Below are 24,498 nucleotides of genomic sequence, written 5' to 3' on the forward strand. Positions count from 1 at the left end.
TTGCTAAAGTGACGCGAGTTCCACTGTGTTAAACATCTTATTATGTGAGATATAAAGTTGCCATCTCATAATCATCATCATCACATCAACCCGTTGCCGGCCCTCTACAGGGCATTGGTTGCCTTCCACAATAAGAATGATTCCTTAACACTAAATGGTTTCTACCGGACATTGTAACGGAAAGCGTAATCGCTTGGAGGTACGTAAGGTTCGTAACCAGCTACGGAAGCTACCAGACCAGATCTGAGGATATTTACTAATTATAAATTTCCTATTTGTCTCTACCGGGGATTGAACCCGGGTCCTCTCACTTATATTATCACTGCGTTCAACACTGATCCATTTTCGTCCTACCGTTCGAATGAACTTAATTAAATGACAAATATTTGAACTGTCCTTAAAAGCTATCTACTAGTTATCTATGGTCAAGGACAAAAGCAACATTGTCCTTTAATAAGACGCTCTTATAATGATAAGTTATAGTTATTTAGGTCGCAGCTGATACGATATGCACCGACCATAAAAAACAGACAATACGAGTGAGGCGATTATGCTATATTTATGCTAAAACTATATCTTGACCCGACTCGTAAACAACAGCCCTACTCAAACAAACGTTGACCATGAAATTTCGTACATCGTTACACCATCATCATCATGCCTATCAATTGATGCAGGTCCGCTGCAGGTGGACACAGGTCTTTTGTAGGGAGTCAAAAATCGCACGGAGGAGCTTTTTGAGTCAGGCGGCTCTCTTCTACTCGTTTGATGTAATTTGTCCACCTAGTTAGAGTTCCGACGCTGTGTTTATCGGTGGCTATTCCAGAGGCCTTTCTAGCGTTTATCAGTAATTTGCAAGCTATGTGCCCATCCCATTGCTACTTTAGCTACGCAACTCGTCACACTATGCCTTAATGATAAAGCATGATCTTCTTCCCAACCGATTGACCACCACTGCTGTCTTGTGCCGCTTGCATACAGCCACTCCCTGCGACTCCCTGCTGTTCGATCGGTGTCTTCTGTCCCAGAACACTGCGTTTTCCAGCACAGGTACTTGACAAATACATGTCGCCACTGTAGCTACTTGAGATCCCAACATCCATCGTTCTTATGTGTCCACCGTTTCAGCTGAGAAAGTCGTTCAGCAATGAAATACAAACATGCAATGTAGAATAATTTAACAAACTGAAGAGCTGGTCAATTATTTATCGTGGGTGATAACCAATAATGGCTTATGTTTTCTCTAGTAGGTACTTGCCTACTCTTTACTCTACTTCTCGCGGCAGTATAATATAACCTTTTATGCGGAGTGCAACCTTTTGTAGTTCATTGAACCTTGAATTATTATTAAGGAGTCCGTAAGATATTTTTGTGTAAATTCGGTAGGCAAAAGCTGGCGTTTGCCGTCAAATTACTACCCACTTAGGGTTGCCTAGACGTGACAGGCTTGTTAAGATAGTGTTTGAAGTGCAATCTTATCAAAACAGTGCGACCTATATCGCTCTATGATCGTAAAATTGGATTGTGGATTCGATCCGACCATACTGTCTGATGCAGTGGGTATACTGCCAGTTTTCTATCAGGTTGCCAATCTATCGTTTACATACAAATAAAAGGTAATTATGACAGTTGTAAACGCTTTACAAATATATGTAAGGAGATGGTATAAAGTTACTACCAGTACTGCCGGTTTTCAAGCCTGACTTGAATTACAAACTTCTAAAAAGAAAAACAATTTTCACGCCGTTTTATAAAAATATTTTTCATGCTGTACTTTAAGATTGTCGAAGCACAGACTGGTCCAGTGCTTTTTTTTCGTATCTACATACAACACATCAATTATTAACGTTTCGCTATCGACTAGCTGTAAAACCTGTGTTGCTTGATTGAAGTGCAACAATTTATCTATTATATTTTGAAAACCAGTTCAGTACGTGAAGTTTTAATTAAGGCTAGCTTTTGAAGTCTCTTCATTTAGTGTATTATGAGTTTTTCTTTTCTTTAGATCTTCACAATTAAACATAAATGGCTAAAACAGTTAACAATCTGTGGAACTAACATCTAACGGCCTGAATTGGTAGGTAATTATAGATAGAATATATTTAAAATGGTCTTTATTAAAGTTCATCATCGTCATCGTCATTAGTCTAATGAATTTCTCACTGAGAGATACATGTTGCCCAAGTAGATTGTAGCTTTTCGAATAAAACTTAAACTTACCGTTTATGACTGCCTAGTAGGTACATAAAGTTTCTAATAGTAACCTAAACCCATGGTCTTAACGTGTTTACCAAGGCGAATTTCGGGCCTTTACATTAAGCGACCTGACTTGGATCAGCATGTCAACAAAGTTGCACAACTAGGTAACTGGGTCACATTTCTCTTAAATAAGGCCAAAATAAATAATTAAAAGGACAAAATTATCGCGATTTTTACAATTTGCATAAAATTATTTTAATTGGTGCTCATTTAGTTGTACGAGTATGTATCCTTAAATTAAAGTAACTAGTGCAAAAACAGTGCTATCTTCGCTTACATGAATGCAATGGAACTGTTTTTGGAACTGGCAATTTAGTTTCAGTGACGATTTGAGTTCGTACCATACACAAACTTAAAAATTACGAAAAAATACCAATATCATTAGAATTATGCCTTACAATACATAAGTATGGAACCATAATTAATATACAAATGATAAGCACACTTTACAGACTGTATTGAATCACACTTTATCCTCACGAACTCCATCTACATCATTGGGCTTCCTTAGTGACAGTTCATGGGTAACTATATCTAGAGACCCATTCTTACTTAGGCCGCAATAAGAAAGGATTTTTGAAACAGATTCTCTTTTCTTCACACAGTAAAGTATAAACATTAGTAAAACTAGAACAATAACTACAATTCCTATTATAATTGGTGCACTTTTATCAATTTCTTCGCTCTTCCTTTCCAATTTTGCAGTTTCCTCTTTGAGAACTTCTTCGAGGACTGCAAAGTATTCTAGAATTCCTTTCGTTGACAGTTCGGATTCACCTGTCATAGTTGCTAGTACTGTCCTCCAATCTTCGCTGGCCCCGAGAGACATTCCATCGCTGTCGAAAATTTTCGCTTATTAGCAACTGTGTAATAAAGCTTAAAATAAATAAAGTCTTTCTATTGTATGGCTGTCTAATTTCAACGTTAGTACTCTAACTTATTTTGGATCTGGTAATGAAAATTTATCTTAGGTAGGTAGATTTAAATTTGAAATTGTAAAAGCAATAATAACCGTGAGCATAATAACTCAAGTTATCAAAACATATAAATGTTGGTTGTTAAAGCTCGTATTACTGCTATACCAGAATGTAAATTTTGGGCACAGATTAGAAATATGTCATCAAATTTAAATCTGTCGAAATTACGTAACCAAAAAATTTTTAGTAACCTTCAGTTAGTGAACCATAACTTAATAAAACCCTAAACATAGGTGATAAAATTTGAACTAAACTATTAAAATTCAACACAGGAAGCAGATGTATTCTTATAAAGTACCCAAACAAAGCATTACCTTAGCACTTTTCCCGCTTCCTTAACGCCGTGTATGGAGCATTCGTGTAAAGGTCCGGTGTGATTTGCCCTCTTGCATAGTGATAGCAGGATTTGGAACTCAAGTATGTGTGATATCAAATACCTTTATATAAACAAAAAATACATAAAGATCAGTTTTTGTGGGTTGAACGTAGGCTAAAATTCTAAGTTAATACTGTTCTCTGTATGCACATAACGAGATGCCCTTTCGGGGTCTAACTAATACCACTGATATCTTTCACTTTTTCTATAACGAATTCCCTTTAAGAACTTCCAAAAAACGTAGATAGCGTAGTGGTTAGCATCGGCACACACCTTTTAAGCAAAACCAGCATGGCTGAGAGCTCTCCGTGATGTTTTCAAAGGCGTATGAAATCTAACCAATCATCACATAACAAGCACGGTGTACTGAATCATATAGCCTTTTCATTCGGAGATCGGTAACATGTTGATGATGATGATAACGATGAACCTATACAATATTGCTATGTTGAGAAACATGATTGTCTGTCAATTTGTATTACTCGTTGGGAAAACATCAGATACGACTACAAATGATACTGTCGACTGTATATATCGACAAAAAGTCGATATAAACAGTCGACTAACTATAAACGGATATAAATTAGTGATATCTGCATATAGTCTGAGAAAAACAAATCCTTTGTGGGGATGGGTATATGCTTTTATAACATGATACCGAACTTAATATTAGATTTACCTTTACCTAAGTTTAAACAATATATAAAACACATTTAAGAAATCGTGGTTACTACACGATTGATGAATTCCTTAACGACAAGGCTGCTTGGAAGCAGGCCACTCCTTTCTCATCTCTCACAAAACAGAAAAATTCTAAAGATTGTTAAACTTTAAAATGATGTTGGAAAATACCAATCTGCTGAGTTTCTTGCCGGCTCTTCTCAGTGGAATCTGCCTTCCGAACCGGTGGTAGAGTCACTACAAACAGACTGACTTGACTTTTCAAAAGTGCTTATTAATTAGGCCTACTTGAAATAAATGAATTTTGAATTTTGATGGTGCATGCAAAAAATTTTTACAATGTTTGGAAGCGGATAAGAAGGAGATACGGAATACTTCCGCAAACAAACGAAAATAGTATTCGACAAAACTTTTTATCATTAACTTATAGTAACAATACGATGTTTTCATTAGGAAATCAATTACAACCGAAACACCATCAAAATGCAAACACAATTTGTCACGCCCGGCACGGTCAGGCAAGCGTTAACTTGGCGTTAAAATTTTGCCACCATCAAACTTTTTTTACGTACGCTATGGTCAAACGCACATTATAAATGCGAGTTTTCCTGGAAAATGCATCCTTTACACATTAATTTTAGAGTGAGCGTAATTTCGTTGTACACAAATCTAACCGGAGCCTTTTTTTTCAAGAACAGTGAAAGATTGAATAAATGAACGAATTAATATACTTCTATGGTACACTAAAAAAGTATGTAAAACAGAAAAACAATCAGAACGCAGCGTTCTGAGTACTCAAAAACTAAATTATAGAGCGAAAGACTGCGCTATAAGCCATTTTGACGAATGGCTTATCCCTCAAAATGGCTTATTCCTTAAAATGGCCTATCCGTCAAAATGACTTACTTGCAAATATGACAGCATGCCGACTCAATACGGCATAAATTTATTTTTGATGGCAGTCCGTGTAACATGTATTATATTTCCTAGTTAGGTATGGTTAGTTAGGTTTATATTACAAAAAGGAGAAAAAGTGATATAGAAAACTATTTAATCTAAAATAGATAATCATTAATGTCCATAAACTTCTAAAGTAAGACGTAAAATCTAAAAATAAAGTGGATATTTTAATAAAGCATCAAAGAATTGATCGTTCTTGAATGCATATATGAAGATGGGGCTGAGCTTGTTTGCTATGATTTGCTATGATCATTGAGTAATATACATACATCCTTTAATGATTATAATGAATCTATATTACTTAACTAATGCTTCTATTATTATTTGCACCTTTGGCGGTGATTGCGAAAAGGATGACGTTCCACGCAGTGGATTATTTAATGAGATTCAATAATGATTGGTTATATACTTTTATAAACATCGGAAAAAATATTACAATAAACTTTTTTTTCAATTTATAAAAAAATTGAGATAATTTTCTTGGTGTTTAAAAGTGCAGGAAATATATAAGGATCAGGACCAGACATAAGGATCGGGATGATAAGGAGTTGGACAAGGCAGGTAAAGGATAATCAAGGGAACTGTGAGATCTAAACGGGATGATCGCCGGGCTTCCCAATTTTCTTACCCTTAACTTTTACTGGCTGAAATATATAATAGGCATGGAATACAGCGCTATGAACATTATAGAAAATTCTCGGGCATGCAGATTTCCTAACTATGTTTTCCTTGACCTTTGAATCAAGTTAGGTATATTTTATCAAGTTAAATTTCACATTGCACATAACTTCGAAAAGAAAGTGGTAAGTTTGTTGTTACAAATTTTAAAAGCCACTCGGTCGTATTGGATTCGTTACTTTTTTTTATATGCATGCTCTTATAATGACTAAAGGCCAGTTAGGATAACATAATGGGCCGATTTTGATAGAGCATCGTCGCAACATGCATCGTCTCATCAAGGATATAGGCCACGAGGGCTAAGTATACCTATCTATAGTGCACAACAGGTTTTGGTGTTTACGTCGGCAACTTTTAAACTTTTAATATTATTTTTATTAAAGAGGGCTATAATTGATATCAGTAAGTACCTACTTAATTACGAGGATATTATAACGAAAAAATCCATTTATTACGTGCCAATATTTTTTGTTGTATTGACTCAAGGTCTGGCGGGATATCCTTTTTAGATGTAGACCCACCTATTATTTTTTAAAAGTGGTCCTGAATGATTCTTGTTGAACGAGATCAAATACTTCCCGTTTAACAACATTTCTGGTATACTGTCCATAGCAATGCTGTTTGCATATTTAAGTTATCAACAAATCTGAGGAGGTCTTTGATCTTTTTAGGTACATTAAAATAAATAAAATTGTAATGAAAATGGAATCCCTAGAGAAGTAATTAACGAAGTCAGTTTGATCATCATCATCATCGTTATCATATTAGACATATCTGTTTTTCAAAATAGACTTTAAATTAACGTAGAAAGGTCCAGTTTACATAATTAAGCAAACTAAATATAGGCAGGTATAACAGTGATATAAGTACTTACGTTATATATTGGACATGAGAAACAACGTGATATTTTGCTGCAGGGTCCAAATCGTTTTCATTCCGAGCTACGGGAGGTGATACACCAGTCTCTTTGATCCTGAATGACAAAAATTTTCTAATTGTGATTATTTTCTATATTCTGGCAGAGATCGCTACTTAGTTAGAGATAAGGTATCTACGAAGTTATTTAAGTGTCTGTTCTTTTTTGTTTTAAAATATTTTAAAAGAACTTAAAAACCAGTCAAGTGTGTGAGGACTTGCGCACGAAGGGTTCATACCATTATCTATAAAACAAAACTGCAAAAAAGGATTTCTGTTGTATGGGATTAAATAAAATATTTATTTTATTATTTTTTAGTTGCATAGCGGCAACAAAAATAGTGGTGTCTCATCTGTGAAAATTTAAACTGTCTAACTATCGCGGTTCATTATGGTAGTGTAGAGTTTGGTGATAGACGGACAGACAGACAGACTGACGCACAGAGAGCGGAGTCGTAGTAATATATCGAATTATTCTTTGGGTTCTTTGGGTTTCGCATTGCATTGCAGTGCATTTTATTCAGTACGTCACATTTTTTTAACTTCATTGTCATAAGGCATGTACCTACGTTTAAATACAAAACACTACCTACGTGTCGTATCGCATTGCATGATATTTATTGTCTTTACTTTAACACAACGTGCTAATTATCGTGTTACCCTTTTCAAAAAGGTCAAACACCTATAATTTAATATTAAATCTGGTTATAGCCGCGTATTCTTCAACTGGTAAAGTTGGTGATACGTCTTTTTTTTTGTGTTGGCACCACAGAAATCACAATGTTTAAAATAGTACAATAGAGTTACTATAAAATCAGTCAGCGTAATCGCAACTTATATTTTATATTTGCTATATCAATCAGAATAATTGTATTTTATTTTCTTTTTAATTGTATAAAAACTATTTTCAGATTTTTTAGGTCGGGCTGTATAATAAAATATTTATTTATTTATTTATAATAAAAATTGTTGCAGAATAATCATCTCAAATCTGTATTTGAGATGATTATCCAATACCATACTTACTTTAGTAATGTGAAGTTCAATAACAGTTGAATTCAAAGCTACTAGAATCAAACATTCAACTGTATCACCCTATTATTAATGTGAAAAAAAAAACTAGCTGAAAATAGATGTAAGAGCGGTTATATGTTTGCAGTGACAACAAAATCACCAAATAATAAAGGTAGACTCTGTCATAACAATGCGATGTTGTAACTATTAATTTGACAATAGGTATTCCAGCTCGTCGTAAATAAATATGCAAGCGAAGCCACATTTATGTAAAGCCCATCTTTATGGTGTATAACCAACTAAATAAATACCTACTTTTATTACCTTATTGTATATAAAATTTGATGTTTTGATGAGAAAAATCTAATAAATGAGCCTTTTTTTGACAAATTCAATTTGAGGAGGTATCTATTTGCGATTTAACAAAATATGTCTCTTATTGAGCTCATACTAAACATTATTAATTATAATTTGAATTTTATTAAGCTCATAGTATAATTATTACTCAACCGATAGTTTCCAAACGAATCTTATTAATAGATAAAAATCTATACTTTGAAACTAATCTAGCTCTTTTAAATCTTTGAATCTTATCTAGTTTTCAGACTCGAGAGATAACTTTGCAATAAGTTTTCACAACTAAGGGAAAACGAAAACCAAAAAATCAGCTTGGCTGTAGTCACACATAATTTCTAATCTGTAAAAAAAAATATGTGTTCACAGAGCATAACAGAAGCATTTGACACGATAAACTATTATATGCTTAGATGCACGTTTAGATTGGGTTGTTTACATACATGTGGCCTTTATGTATCCGTGATATAAATGAACTTTGCATATTATATACATAATAAACTAAGGGAACTGCCACAGCACTGGGGCAGTTCGCAAGTAGGTACTGTATATTTAATTCCCTACGAATATTTTAATTATGATTGTGGATTGGTATAAAATCACGTTTTAGCCAGTATAGTATCGTAATATTTGTTCAGCTCTATCCCTTATGACCAATGCATTGTCCCGGGATAAAAATGACACTTTCCAGTAGATGCTGCTTGGTTGAAGGCCAAACGAACCAAAAATCACACTTTTGCCTCCAAAATATTAGTATGGATTTATTCGATTTAATAGAAATGTCAATATATTTCACGCACTTCACTTGTGCTAGCAAAAACTTCAAAAATTACGTCCTAATATGCTAACCCATAAAATTGTTATGATTTTTACATCAATCTCATTTCAGTTACAAAATGCGCATGACATAAGTATCATGAACCATCTCAATAGAAGAATATTTATATAGAAACATGGTCTATTTATTATTCAAGTCTATATCTGATAATATCACATTTAATGTCGCATTTTATGATGTACAGTATGCGAGCAAGCATACTGATTTTTTTCTCAGTGAACTGCCTAACTCGGCCAATCCAGATCCAAAACTGAGTTCATGTTTACTATGTCAATACTGTGTACGTCAAAGTTGGTTAGTTGTATACCTGAGGTCCCACCAATATTGGTTCCAATCTTCCATACTGCTGTTGGCAAACACGTCCCATCTCCACTTGTCGAGAACATAAGCGTAGGCCATAAGTGGAAACTTTTCAAGCGCTAACCACAGTAAATGGTTAAGTGTGGACTCGGCAGTAGAGGCTACCTTCACAAAGTTCAAGGTTTGAAGGTGCTTCGGCGAGGTCAGCTGCACCGCGGCGATATCGGAGATTGCATCGTGGAAGGCTGCAATGATTCTGGATATATTATAATTATTCGTGAAAAAACTTAATTTGTCTATTTAACAATCTTAATATGCTAATCATGAATATCAATCAATTTTATTTGATTGTAAACGTTAGTTACATCTGTTTTACAGCCTTATTCATGATGACTTGAGAATAACTAAAATAAATCCTTTTCGTCAAGTACTCCGGTGAAATTATACTTTCTAGGTAGACCTTCTAGGTTACGAGGTTCTGAAAGATCAGAACCTCGTAACTTCCGAGTAGTGTAGCTTGCCTTATTATATTATCAGGGAAGTATAATATGAAAAATTTTGAAAACAATTTTTTGAAGAGCTATAAAGAGCCAGTTTGAAATAAATTATTACTTGGACTACATACACGTTAATTTTCCCTCATCATTTTAACAATTATTATACAAGAGCAGTAAAAGGCCCAAAGCGGGAAAATATTCATAGGAAGGTGTATTTTAATTATTATTTATCTACCTATATATAAATTGAGCTGTATGAATGTTCACAAAAATCGAAAAGTAGTCAATGGAAGTTTTTACACAATTTATGGTTTTACGCATTCTATTTATTTATTTAGGCCCCCAACGAGGTGGACAGACGACATCAGGCGAGTCGCTGGGAGCCGCTGGAGGCAAGCGGCCCGGGTCCGTGTATTGTGGAACTCCCTACAAAAGACCCAGCAGTAGACGTCGATTGGTTGACATGATGATGATGATGATTTATTTATTTTTTTAAATAACTTTATTGCATGGCAACGATAATAAAGTATAGGACAAAATAAACACAATTAAAAATCAAAAGGCAAAAAGAAAAGGGTTATACAATAGACTTTTCTAAATCATTTTCAATATGAATGAATGAATGAATGAAAACACTTTTATTGTACACCACAGACAAAATTTACAGAGATACAAATACAACAGCACAATAAGGTAGAACGTACAATTGGTGGTCAATATCAGACTGAGCCACAACGAAGCATGACCTATTTCAGCTAGTAGGTATGTTGTGTAGAAAAATCTGAGGGAAACCAAAAAAGCGAATAGGAGTTAATTGTTTTACTCACTCTTTATACTCTATTTGAGCATCGTTAGTAATCAAGCATTTTTATACGGATTCTAAACTAGTATTTTTTCAAATATGTAAAAGATTACTTGTAAACACTTATGTTATCAGTCGAAAGATGGATGATACTTCAATGCTAGGAATATTGCAGTGCAATAGGTATGTTCCATGAATTTCCCTTGAAATAAGTAAGTTTCCCCCCGCGAAAAAACTTATCTCAGTCCCAACCAACTAACGGATGGTTAAAGAATATTATTTATCATCTTGATAAATTTTAATCGGACGTTTGACAATTAATAAGACAAATTTGAAGACCAAGGATCTTATTATAGGCTAAGTAAATAGATTATTTTAATGTCTATGCTGTATCTAAAAACAGAATGCTAAAAACTCGATTAAGTTTTTTCTTTAACATTCATTTTAAATCTGCGTGCTAAGTATTACTTTGTGGTTTACTATAACGAGAAACCACAAAAAAAGGTTATTCAGTGTCCAATTTCATTAAAGGTTTTTTCCGTTTGCCCCTTTTGTACTTATTACTATTTTCTTAAAAACAAAAATTTCTAACAACTATTGTTTACTCCAACTCCAACAACAAATTATTTTATTTAAAAAAAAATCATCAAGAAAGTGGCTTGAAAGCCTGAAAGAATTCGCTTATTTCTTTTGGATTCTCCTTTCATAACATATTATGTGAATCATGAAAAGTTAAAGATTGATTTTACGTTGTAATTTTACATATAACCTTCATTGAGACAATAAAATGCACACTTGACCGCCTTCGTTACGATTTAGGTACTGGAACTAATTCTAAAGGTTTCGTTTACAAGTTATTTTAGTAAAAATTCATTGATAATTTTAATAAGATGTTTCATAACTTCTAGACTTATCTTGATTCATGTAATTCCCTTGACATTTCGATAATTCTTTTTTATTTACCCTCACTAAGTGCTTACATTTTCATTAAAATAAATGTCAAGGTTTAAGCATACTGTTCTATTTCCATCCTGGGACGTCAATAATTACCTATTTGTTAAGGTTTTACATGTAGGTTTACAATTCAATATATTATCTTATCTTCCTTGCCTCTTCTTAAATATTTTTTGCAAAAGGGTCGTTTTAAGCATTTGTCCCTGTGTTGTTTTGGTGTTAGAGTAAATTTTTTAAAATTCTTTTTTCTATTCGAATAATTTACCCTCATACCTGGATTAGGCCCATCTCTAAATAACGGCTGAAGATTACGATAGTGCTTGAAGTATTGCACATGACCCAACAGTCTGGCCGCTCTAGACAATCCCACTGTTAAATCAGAAACTTTCTCACCACACCATTTAATTCTGCAACACAAATAACAAGGGAACATTGTTGTGCATTATCGATAAATTTTATCACACTGTAAGGAGAAGGAGGGTTAAAAAAGGGTTAAAAAAGTGTCATATTGTATGAGATTGGACGAATCATCATCAATCATAAGATTTATATATTCGGATAGTTAAATTTGAAATAGATCCCTTAACTTCGACCCTAGTATTTAACTCCTTAATTCCTCCTTAACAAAAAAGGGATCACAAAGAGTCACGTCCAGTGATAACAATAGAATCAGGGGTATCAGAGTTAGGTACCTTGATCATAAGAGTACATAGTTTGATATAAACAGTCACAGATTAATAGCAGTGTTTATATCCTCTTGGTAGCAGGTATCACTGCATGTTGTGGTAATAATAGAGGGCAGTAACTACGTTTTTATTTTAAGGATCTTCTTAAAATTTTGGCAGTATTAATATTGTAGTTGGCGGGTGGTGCTCTATGATCTTAAAAAAAACTTGGTATTCTTAATAAAGTCAAGCGGTATTTCACACCCCACCACTGATTACTCAAGTTCGGTCGTGTATAACTGCAGTCCTGTTCATGACCGTTTCAAAATTCAAAATTCGAAATTCATTTATTTCAAGTAGGCCTAATTAATAAGTGCTTTTGAAACGTCAAGTCAGTCTGTTTGTAGTGACTCTACCACCGGTTCTGAAGGCAGATTCCACTGAGAAGGGCCGGCAAGATACTCAGCAGATTGCTCTTCGCTAAGTACCAGTTAGGATCCCAAGCGTTATTCAAGGTGGCATAAATTATGTGGTTCTAAATAATTATATATAAAACAGCTATTTAAACGCTTTCATACGAAAACACATACACGTGTAATTGCGATTTCAAGTGCTTGTTAGAGTTAAGTTAGAGTTATCGATTTTTATTAGGTTTCTTTGGTAAAAAATCTGTTGATACATTATTAGGAATTATAATCCCTTATGTAAATTAATGTAACAAATAAGATGTGTGTATTATTACTAGAGATACTTTTTAAGGATATTGTCCTAGCCTTTCTAAACTAGCCTTAAATAAAACATTTAATACAAGACAAAAATATGCTTTACGTATTTATGAACAAAAAATTATGCATAACAAATCAACGCAGCTCTTTGATATCTATTAAATAATGAACCTTTATGCATGTTTTAATTATTTTACCTCAGTTGATCTGTTGTGCAAATTTTTTATTTTTTTATTTTTAGCTACAAGGACATAGTTACGTTTATCTTTATGTGCTAAATCGTTTGCCTGGTTTCAATACTAGAAGTAGTGGACTCACGTACGCAAGGGTTCGATGAAAAATTGTTTTAAGTTAGGATTTCAGACTGACTTGTAACTAACACCGTCGCACATATCATGGCTGGAGGGTAAACAATTGACTGTTGTCTTTGTTTCCTTCATATCTTGAAAAGATTCTTTGGCACTTTCAAATCCTAGGGATTGGTGAAATTCATCAACAGCATGAAAGAGATCTATGGAATGTATGCTTCCATTTTCGATAACTGTTGCTCTTTCAACATCCGGGTACAATGCAACTTTGTTGTATATTGATTGCCATTCTTGAGCCCATAAATTGCCTGAAAAAGATTTTTGCTATTAAATTTTTTAAAGGCGTTGTATTAAAGTTAATCATCAGAGTAAACAGTTTCTTTATAGTAATAAATGTCTGACCAAGTAGATGGTCCACCTGATAGTATGTCCCATAAGCCCATCGCCTTTAAACAGAGTAACACTGAGCAGGATATGCGAAGGACATGTCCTCCAATATGCCACCCTGTGTCCATGTGAGTCCTCATTTGCAACTCATTACACCGGCAACCACGCGTTTCAGACCGGAACACAGCAATGCTGCAAGGCGACGGCTTTTTGGCAGAAATAAGCATGACGGATGTTCTCCCCCGGACGAGCTCTGCCACGCAAAGCTACTGCTACTACTAGATTTTTAATTGAATTTGAATTTCGAAATATGATGAAAATTAATATTCGTAGGAATCGTACCTATAACATGAGCTGGTATCAACTTATTATTATTATTTAATTCCATCTTGTAATAAGCCTTTAGTTTCGCCCACACATAACCATGCAGAAGGTTATAAAAGGGTTTAATTTCATTCCATACTCGATTAACAGTCTCTGAGAAATTGTCATCTTCAAAAGCATATCGCCACATTTCGCCAGCATCAGTGAAGTTTTCTGATACAGCTACGTTGTTCATTCTAACTACGTAATCTTTGAAAATAGGCCGAATCTTTCTCCCAGTTGCATCTCTGTAAGCCTTCCAATAGTACGCCAGTTCCTCAGTGTCGTTACTCGTTTTGAAAATTGTTATTATATCTGAAATAATGCAATTGGCTCGTTTATAGATTACAAATACATTTACGTTCAATCATATACTGCTTGAAATGGAATTAATACTTGATATTCATTGATACTTAATACTAGATATTTACTTACAGCAGTTTCACCCACTTAATCATAATAATTGAAGTGGGTTACAATATTTTTATTATATTAACTACTAGAGGAAATATGAAATTTATTTCGGATTTTAATACAGTGGGAACCTAATTTGTCCAGTAAAGAAAGTCCCAATTTTGCCAAGATCGGTCGGGGCTTCGGTGGGGCGGTGAGGACATTATTTTGTGAAGAAATTTTTTAAACCCCGCGAGAACGTTTCCCCGATACTTCTCAGTATTAAGAGGTATCATAATATATCCATCTCTAGGATGCTGACAATTAGTATTGATATATATACATGTAGTAGGTACAAAGGTCAAAGTAGTCCAAACAGTCCAGTAAAAAAAGTAATTTAAAAGGTAAATGTAATGTGAATTGAAGAAACATTGAACTTACCGTTCATGGTTTTTTGGGGATCATCGTTTTTGCAAACAGTTGCGTTGTAGGCGCAAACTGACACTCGGCTCCAAATACGTTGCATTGTATCGATTTCCTCGCGTTGCTAAAATGTGAATTTTTAATATGAACTACGAATTTTGAACAAAATTCAACAATACCGTGACATATTGAAATAAGTCTCAAATAATTAAAAATATCACTTGCTTCGACGGTGAAGGAAAATATCGTGAGAAAACTTGCTGTGCCTGAGAGTTTTCCATAATGTTCTCAAAGGCGTGTAAAGGCCAATCCGTAATGGACCAGCATGGACTACGCATTTAACCCCCTTCTCATTTGTGAGAAAAGACTAGTTCCCTGTAGTGGGCCGGTAATGGGTTAACGATGAAAGAATTTAAATTCAAAATTCATTTATTTAAAGCATGTCTGTTTGTAATGACTCTTCCACCGTTTCTGACGGCAATCGAAGTCTTGTACTAAAATCAATTAATAGTGAAACTATTTATCTGATTACCAATAAAATTATAATTGGAAACTAAGTCTGAATTCGCATTTGACCATCTTTCACATTACGCAAGTTTTTTTGTAGCATAGCATCTTCGGACGGTACCTGTGCAAGGTGACTGGCCTGGAACATACGGAGAAGTTATGAGTGCGGTTACGACGAAGATACGGCGCAGCATATGCCGACCAAATGCCCCAGTTAGGCAGAGACCCACCAGGTACTTATGGCAAAAGTGGACCTCAGCTTACCAGACGTTGTTAAGGCTATAGAAGCCAGTGGCAGGTCTTAGGAAGCGTAGGTGTCCTTCTACTAAAAAGTGAAGCAGATGTTGCAGAAGTAGGTGGTGGAGTGGATGAGAGATTACGAACGCTACCATGGATAAATCGTCGTCCGTCGGAGATAATGTGTCCGGCTGGAAGACCCACCCGGTGGAGGGTCTGACTCGGAGTGCACCGCTGGCTGATCAGCTGATGTGTGCAAAAGCCCATCGTTCTGGACAGTGGGAGCAACGTGATTGTAGTAGTTATTAGAATGGCATTATCTTCGTGCCTCACCGTGGCGCGGTGGCATCCATGAGGATTTGGGCAAGCCTAAAAATGGTTAGGCGACAACAGGAACATAAACGCTCAGCACTTAGGTTTTTTTATCGCTATACGTATCTCGAATGTTTGCGCCTGCGAAAAACTGTCAAGTTTCTGATTAACTGCCAGATCCCTTGGAATTATATAATCATAATATTCATCAGCTATCATAGTACCCATAACACAAGCTACGCTTACTTTTGGGCTAGACGGCGATGTGTGTATTGTAGTAGGAAATTTATTTATTCATTATTTCATTTATAATTGTCCTTTTACTTTTGATAAAAAACGATTTTTCCCTTTCATTCAATATTATATTCTAAACTAAACGTTTACGTAAAAATCGTATTGATATACTCTAAGATCCAGAATGTTGCTATTCCGCTTTCCAATAAAACTTCTTGTCCTCTCATATAAGGAAACAGTTGAAGGAAATCCAGTATCGGGTGAAATGACATACACAAAAAGCATTTAAAGATAAAAGACAAATTTAAAGATTTTAAAATAATGGCAGTGTATGTCAATACATATTTGAAAAGTTAATCTATATAACTGCTATAATTTGAATCATCTATACATGTATAAAGATATTTATGACTTTGACATTAAGCAACTTGTTGCGCAACTGCTGAAATTTGTTGTTAGAATCTCCTAGGTAGTCCGACTTTCGTACCGGTGGAATAGAAAGATACAAACACTCAAGAGACCTGCTTTAAATCAATGAATTTTATATTTGACTCTAAATGTGAATTTATTGTTTGTTTATTCTTACACTAACAAAGTTCATTCTCATACTGGAAAATAAATGTTATGTTTAACTTGTGGTTGAAGTATAAAATATCCCAATGTTTCACATTTGGCATCATGGAAACTTACTTTACTCTGAGGCATTTGCACATTAGTGCCTCGCTGTTTTATTATTCTTATTTTCCTCATTAATTTCAAATCCAGTAACGATTCTTCATCATTCAAGTATTTTTTCTTTAAAATGGTCCAATACCGTTTCTTTATTTCATCTTCTTGAGCTGCTATTCGGACCTGAAACGATGCATAATATTAATGAATAGTAGGGTAAGATTTAGACATATCTATGTCTTTCTGGAACTTAAGAAAGTGATTACCATTTTATTTTTCTTTGCTTCGCTGTTGATATCCGTTACGTAGTCCCAAAGTGATTCTTGCGATGTTTTACAAATTTCTAAGCTTAATTTATCCATTTCTTCCATGAATACATCTATAGTGCTATTTTCTTTGTCAACTTCTTCCAGCTGGACTCTAAATGTTTCAACAATATCGTCATTTTTGGCAATTACAATATTAGGATCTAAAACTGCTTTCAATGCATCATCTAAGAATTTCTTTTCTTCTAATTCCGTTTCCACTTCATGGCTGCTTTCGTCAGATTGCTCCCCTGTTTTGTTATTTTTAACAAAACTTTTTTCGTCTGCGGACATTTCTGATGTTGGATTGTTTAGGAATTGGACAGCTGTTATCGCGGTAATAAGTGTAGTGTAACATATTAATTTCTGAAACACACATATGATAAAATTAAAATTTAAACGCCGGCTTTTAATATAGTACATTATTCTACTAGTCAAGCCCATTCATTTGAAACTCATGTAGAGTTGTGGAACAAAAATATAACTAATTCACCTTCAACCAAAAGAAAAAAAATTAGAATCGGTTTATCCTTAATCCGAAATACGATGCCACAGACACGTCAAACTTATAATACCCCATCGTTACAGTATCTCAACTCATTTATTATAACTGAACTAAACTGTATTAAAATGGCCATTTTTGATAAATTAAACTGCCTTTATTAGGCTATCATGTCCAAGCTGTCTAAGTTTCAACATCTAACATGCTACGATTTGGTATTTTTTTTTGTGTACTTTTTGTGGTTATATTCATTCATTCATTCATGCATGTATTAGTGTATTATCTTTAAATGATAATAAATAAATAAATATACTACGACAACACACTCATTACCATCTAGTTCCAAAGTAAGCGTAGCTTGTGTTATGGGTACTAAGATAACTGATGAATAACTTTATAAATAATATACATAAATACTTATATTGCAGATAAACACTCTGTCACTGAAAATTATTCATGTTCATCACACGAACATGTTCCAGTTGTGGGACTCAAACCCACGGCCTTTGACTCAGAAAGCAGGGTCACCGCCCACTGAACAAGTCGGTCGTCAATCTATGGTGCATAGCCTTATCCCCCGTCCGTAGTTCATTGATCAGAATAGATTTTTTTGATAATGAAATAATTTTTTAAATTATAATATTATTATTAGCTGAACTTATATTAATAAGAACTTTAGAATAAAACGTTTTTCTGGAAAAATATTAAAATCGGTTGAGTAGTTTCAAGGTTTGTCGATTACAAACAAATCTTACCTCTTTATGATTTTAGTATGGAAGTAAAGTTTACATTACAAATCTACTGTACTGGTGAATTTTTAATCAAGTTCAACTTGTATACAATCCAATAATATGAAATATGATCTCTCTGAATTTATCCCACGTTAAGTTTGTAATAGCAGGCAACAGACCTGACCACTATACTATTACACTGTGGATGTATTTAAGTTTAATTATGCTATGTGATATTGCATGTGGCATATTACAGAGTGCATATACGATTTAATGCGTGTAATAACAATACAACAATAGTCGGAGCGTGGTGATTAATTAATGATTACATCCGTTATTCAGTTACAGCGTTGAAGGTTTTCAGTTTCTCCGTGACCTTTCCAACTGGCTAAAGTGATTAGGTATTTATGAAGGTTTTTAGTAATAGTTCGCTTTGATCATAAAATACCTTCACATGTAGGTATACAGTATACTATCTAATTTATGGTCAAATTATGTTTTTGTATAATGACCAGCTACTGGTAGAAGTTTAAATTTATAAATTAGTTCGGGTGGCAGAAGTAGAAAATGGTTATCAATAACAACACATAAACCTATCAGTACAAGCAAACCGTTAACCGAAATTTCTCTTTTCTACACGGGCAGGAGACAATTATATCCCCGGGGGAAGGATATAAATTTATGAATGAATGAATGAATGAATACACTTTTATTGTACACCACAGAGAAAATTTACAGAGATACAAATACAACAGCACAATAAGGTAGAACGTACAATTTACAATTTATCTTATCTCACAGCTTTATCAACTCTCAGAGCACTGGCTTACAAGTCGAAATAATGTCCAAATAATACATGTGTAAAAAAAAGGGGGGTAAACTTCTCCTATTCCATATTTCCGTGTTTTAGCAGGTGGACACGTTAATTATATCCCCTGTCATGGGATATAATCGGGGTATATATTTTTTGTCTTATTTCTATTACGAAATTATTAGCATAAAATTAGTTTCATAACATTAATTTCATCAAGTATTTCAGGTGTCACACAAATCACTTATTCAATAATGCACGCAGGGTTATGAAATTAGGCTTTAAAAACACTAAATCGCTTAGCGGCACGTCTTTGTTAGTAGGGTGGTAACTAGCCACGGCTAAAGCCTCCCACCAAGCCTGAAAAAAAATTTCAGAAATTATAAATTCCCAAATGGTCCTTGCCGGGAATCGAACCCATTTATCAACGCTTCATAAGTGCCGGCGATAGGCCTACATGAATAAAGATTTTATGAATTTGAATTCAATTTGTAATTTAAATTTACAACTGTCATAGCCCTAACAGGTTAGACCGTTAGTACATTTGAGATTGCAGTCAAGGGCTAATTTGTAGTGGCATAAAAAAAATAAAAAACATGCAACCGGTAAGTTACAGTTTAACATATGAATTCAGAAATATTTATACTTATATAAGTTATAAAAATAAAAGGTTGTGAATGCTTTTGATGAATTCCACGAGAACAATATAAAATTATTACCCACAGTCAATATAAATATAAATTCATTATTATAGCAAATTATCAAAGCAAAAAAAATTGTTATTGTGTTTAGGAATACCTATTATGCAGTAAAATGTAAGCGCTGATAGCCTAGTAGGTAAGCCTTCGACTTCAATATCGTCCGTCTAAAAAGGCCGCAGACGAGACTCCTCTGCATGAATGCTCAAGAAAGGCTAGGGAAGAGTGGAGACGGATTGTAAAGCGAACAACACCCATATGACGGTCACGACCAGTCTGAAGAATGAATGAATGAATGAATGAATGAATGATTTATTTATTTCTCCACATTACTTACAAGTACGAGTACAATATAATGTTGCTTACGGGCTATTTTGTTACACATTTATAATGTGGGGACTGATGCTTGAACTAGGTAGAACCTGTATCTCAAGCCACCAGGCCCTTTCCCCAGGATAAAGTATACAAGGATGAATATAATATAGTTTAAGTAATGTTATAATCACAGTTATAATATATATATAATACAGAAGACGACGACGACGGCTAAGAAAATGATCATATGAAACAAACTCTATATCCACTGATCTATTACGTCAGCGTCTATATCTAAGATTTTTAGTAGTAATAGTGCTTTTATCAAAGGACTCGTCTGGGAAATGCTACCGAAATGCTTATTTCGCTGCCAAACAGCATTGCTGTGTTCCTGTCTGAAGGGCGTGGTTGGCGGTCTAAGAACACATACGCCTCAGATTGATTGACACAGGGCTTTACTTTGTAGGTCGCGTTCATTTCATGCCTTGCAAAGTTTGGTTCTGCTCATAAGTGATATTTGTCCATTTACCTACACCATCTGCTTGGCTTTCATTTATTTCTATAACAAAAAGATGTTGTACCCGACTGCTTCTTTTTTTTTCGTGCCGCGACAACCGTCTGTTTTATTATGAAACTAATGATGGACATTTCATCCTTTTTATACCGGCAAACAGCAGGCATTACTTTGCGAAATTCCATGATATATTATAAAAACTAAGCTTAATTTGCTATACTCCGTTAAAAGCCGGGGAATCTGTACGGGGAATCTTTAGTTATACTCAACACCAAACTGATCTTCGGCAATACCCTCAAGGACATGCTTCTATCCAATACCATCGGTTTTGCCGGTATAAAAAGTATCTAATGTCCATCTACAGGATGCAATACATTCCTATGTGTTACATCAAGATTATTGGCTCAACTTGGGAATCGGAATAAAAACCTAGTTATACCTAGTCAAACATGATATAACGAGGCTGTATCATACATCTAGCCTGTGCACCCTAGCACTAAGTACTATTACTGTATACTTTGTGTTTTTCGAATGGAAATGTATTGCATCTATGAATGTTGCTTTGCATTAGGATACCACAAGATGTTCCAAAGGGAATTGTATGGATTTAAAACCACAGAGACAATTGTCTGCTAATAGGAATGTTATAAAGTGATATACTTATTGATAAAAGTTGACTTCATTGATTGGAACGATATAGTTCCAGCGACGAACATAGTTCAGGGAACTCTAACGATCCGGAACCACAAATCTACTGATGTCATGCGATACATAATAGCTAGGGAGCTGGGGTCAATTTCGGGATACGATTAGTTCGTCCTTGCGATTTAAAGGTTTGCTTTATTTATTTTTGTTTAATTTATAAATAAAACAGGGTATGCCGGAAACTTATTTTACAGTCAAATATTCACTATTGTCAACATCTATACCAACAAAAAACTTTATACATTCGTCACCAACTCTATAGAAACTTTCACAATCCTTCTTGTATTAACTGCTTCGTTAGTATTTTTTTCGACTACGTTTGACTCCAATGTCAGACCAAGCTTAGAAAGGTATTGAGTTTTTCCATAAATAAAATTTTAATACGAGCCCTTATTTAGGAAATAGATTTCGTGGTAAAAAAGGTTATATAAAGTCTAACTACCACGCAGCTCCTTTTCGAGTTTGCGGGTTAAAACACAACAAACAAACACAATACAAATTGCCGCTCTTTTTCCGTCAACCTTAGGCGTAGGTGTAAAGGCACATTTGCCTGTTAATACACCGGCAACCACGCCCTTTTTACCGGAAGACAGTTTGCGGCAGAAATAAGCATGACGGTAGTACCTTCCCGGGCGAGCTCTGCCACAAAAAGATCGACTAGTATTAAAACGTAAGCGTAGAAACTCTGCATATAATAACGATTATTATTAGGGTATAACAGTAATTATAAGCTTTGATAGATTAGTGGGTGAGGCCTTAACTTTCCCTTCGTGGAGACTGAGCTCGAGCCCCGGAACGCACCACTAACTTTTCGGAGTTATGTGCGTTTTTAATTTAAGCAAATTAAATATCACTTGCTTTAACGGTGAACGAAAACATCGTAAGGTAACCTGCGTGCCTGAAAGTTTGTGTGAAGTCTACCAATCTGCACTTGTCCAGGTTTGCAGACTACGGCCTAAATGCTTCTCGTTATGAGAAGAGAACCGTGCTTTGAAGTGGAATGGGTTGATGATGATGAATGGTATTGATCAGGGCCGTCAGCAAAATATGCGCGGGGTTCGTGCAAAAACCTGAAAATTCGATCCTCAGAGTCACCTATCCAATTAACCTTGGTTTAACGTTACTATAGATAAGGAAAGTTAATATACGGTGTCACGACTACGTAATAACATTCTCAATAATAAAATCATCATCAATTTTATTGACACACAACTAAGTATAGGCAATCTCTCTAATAAATTAGGGTTATATGGTACAAAGCGTGCATAGAGGTATGCACCGGGTATGCAGATGATATAGAATGAAAAGAAAATCTCCAGTACGAGTTATGAAAACTTAAGAAAGGCTTTGTAAGAGTTATTAAAATTCTACCCTTAAGTATTCATAGCTCATACTGGAGATTTCCTTATTTAATATCATCTGCATACCCTAGCATACCCTCTCTATGCACGCTACTGGTACATAGCACTACTTCAATACAGCCGGGCTCCCAATACTTACATGTAAGAATTATAGATAATGTAAGTATACGTATCCAAATAATACCTACTTCAATCAGCATCATGTTGGTAACCAATCTGCCTCTCATTAACATTTTTTAATATCACAAATTCACAACACAAACTACATTTTCCAATTAAAAACCTTCCCGTGAGATCGCATTCCGATATCAGTTAGGTTTCGCCGCTTCGGCCGCAATGTTTGTGAATACTGGCCGATGTTTGTACGTTTTGATTATTTTTTACAAATCGGAACAATTGACCGGGGATTTTGTTTTCAAAACGTATAGAGGTATGGAGCTCGGTAAGGCGCGGCACGACTCTACCGCTAGCGCTTACTCATTGTTCTGTGTTGTGATATAGGAATGCCCACCACAAATCAAACACTCAGGATGTTCTCATGCGACAGCTGTATACTTAACATCTTATTCACCGTCCTTCGTTTTATTGGGGAGAGGTTTAAAGGATATTCAGATTGGAACGAGCTTCATTGAATTAAACTAATTTCTAAATACGTACCTAATACCAAAGACAACTAATCAAGTTAATTGATTAATCGCAATTTAAAATAAATTTTAAGTGAATATAACAGCGGTGCTATAGAGGATGAGGCGATAGCCCAGTGGGTAGGACTTCAACTTCTCTTTCGGAGGGCCGAGTTCGAATCCCAGCACGCACCTCTAACTTTTCTAAGTTAGGTATAAGCTTTTTAAGAATTAAAATATCACTTCAACGGCGAAGGAAATATCGTGAGGAATACTGCACGCCTGTGAGTTCTCAACAACGTTTTCAAAGATGTTCCACGCACCTTCCACCGAACCACACCATTTTTTTTTGTCGTGGTGGAAAAGCTTTGTGTCCTTTTGGGCAGGACAGCGGTTATGTGGGACTCGTTTACCCGAACTAAAAACGACCACGGCATGTCCCTTTCGTTGGTTTTATTGGACGTCCGGGGAACCCGTTGTATACTTCCCAGACACCGAACCACACCACGCCAGCGTAGTGGACTACGGCTTTAACCCCTTCTCATTGTGCGAGGAGACCCGTTCCCTGTAGTGGGCCGGTAATAAGTTGATATGATGACGATGACGAAATAGTAGCTACATCATCATTATCATCTATCGTCATTATATTTACCTTAACCAATTGATGCCCACTGCTGGACATGGGTCTTTGGTAGGTCGTACCAAAATCTCGGACTTAGGCCGCTTGTTAACAGTTCCTAGTCCCAGTCCGCCTCGTTGGAGGTCGACCATCGCTGCTTTTGCCGGCGGGTCGCCATTCACGCGGCTTAGGATCCCAACGTCCATCAGTTCTCCGAGCTATGCGACCATGGCATTGCCACTTGGGCTATATAGCACTAGTTCCGTCTTCATATATACCCACATCATATTTTACTTGTTTTCCTTTCGCTTCAAGTTGATGTCCGCCATTTTTCGGAGGTCGTACCTCCACCTGTTTAGAGAGTGCCCAACAACAACACCTTTTGTGGAAAAGCGTTCTCCACTTTGGGATCTCCAATGTCCATCAGTCCTCCGACAAACGTGACCACTGTCACTTTAGCATTCGAGCCCCAATTATGTAAGTAAT

The 24,498-nt window shown here is 35.2% G+C and overlaps 1 protein-coding gene across 1 annotated transcript; it reads right to left on the bottom strand.

Annotated features, from left to right (window-relative positions):
* Positions 1–2,699: 2,699 nt before the first annotated feature.
* LOC120626696 (angiotensin-converting enzyme-like) lies at positions 2,700–23,217 on the bottom strand. Its single transcript, XM_039894323.1, has 11 exons — positions 22,959–23,217; positions 17,095–17,499; positions 16,850–17,011; positions 14,888–14,993; positions 14,033–14,368; positions 13,365–13,611; positions 11,879–12,012; positions 9,360–9,597; positions 6,806–6,904; positions 3,551–3,673; positions 2,700–3,095 (listed from the first exon to the last, which is right to left on the bottom strand). Exons 1-11 carry the CDS (start codon positions 23,001–23,003, stop codon positions 2,723–2,725), a joined length of 2,268 nt encoding a protein of 755 aa, XP_039750257.1. The 5' UTR covers positions 23,004–23,217; the 3' UTR covers positions 2,700–2,722.
* Positions 23,218–24,498: the final 1,281 nt, after the last annotated feature.

The sequence above is a fragment of the Pararge aegeria genome, chromosome 10, assembly GCF_905163445.1.
Source record: "Pararge aegeria chromosome 10, ilParAegt1.1, whole genome shotgun sequence".
Classification (NCBI taxonomy): domain Eukaryota; kingdom Metazoa; phylum Arthropoda; class Insecta; order Lepidoptera; family Nymphalidae; genus Pararge; species Pararge aegeria.

What these genes read in the sequence shown, in the direction of transcription:
- LOC120626696 (XM_039894323.1), bottom strand. Translation starts at nt 23,003, where the DNA reads ATGTTAATGAGAGGCAGATTGGTTACCAACATGATGCTGATTGAA. An exon ending in TGCGACGGTGTTAGTTACAA is followed by an intron (nt 12,013 to 13,364) that starts GTCAGTCTGAAA and finishes TTTGTGTTGCAG; the next exon opens with AATTAAATGGTGTGGTGAGA. An exon ending in CAATATTGGTGGGACCTCAG is followed by an intron (nt 6,905 to 9,359) that starts GTATACAACTAA and finishes TTTGTCATTCAG; the next exon opens with GATCAAAGAGACTGGTGTAT.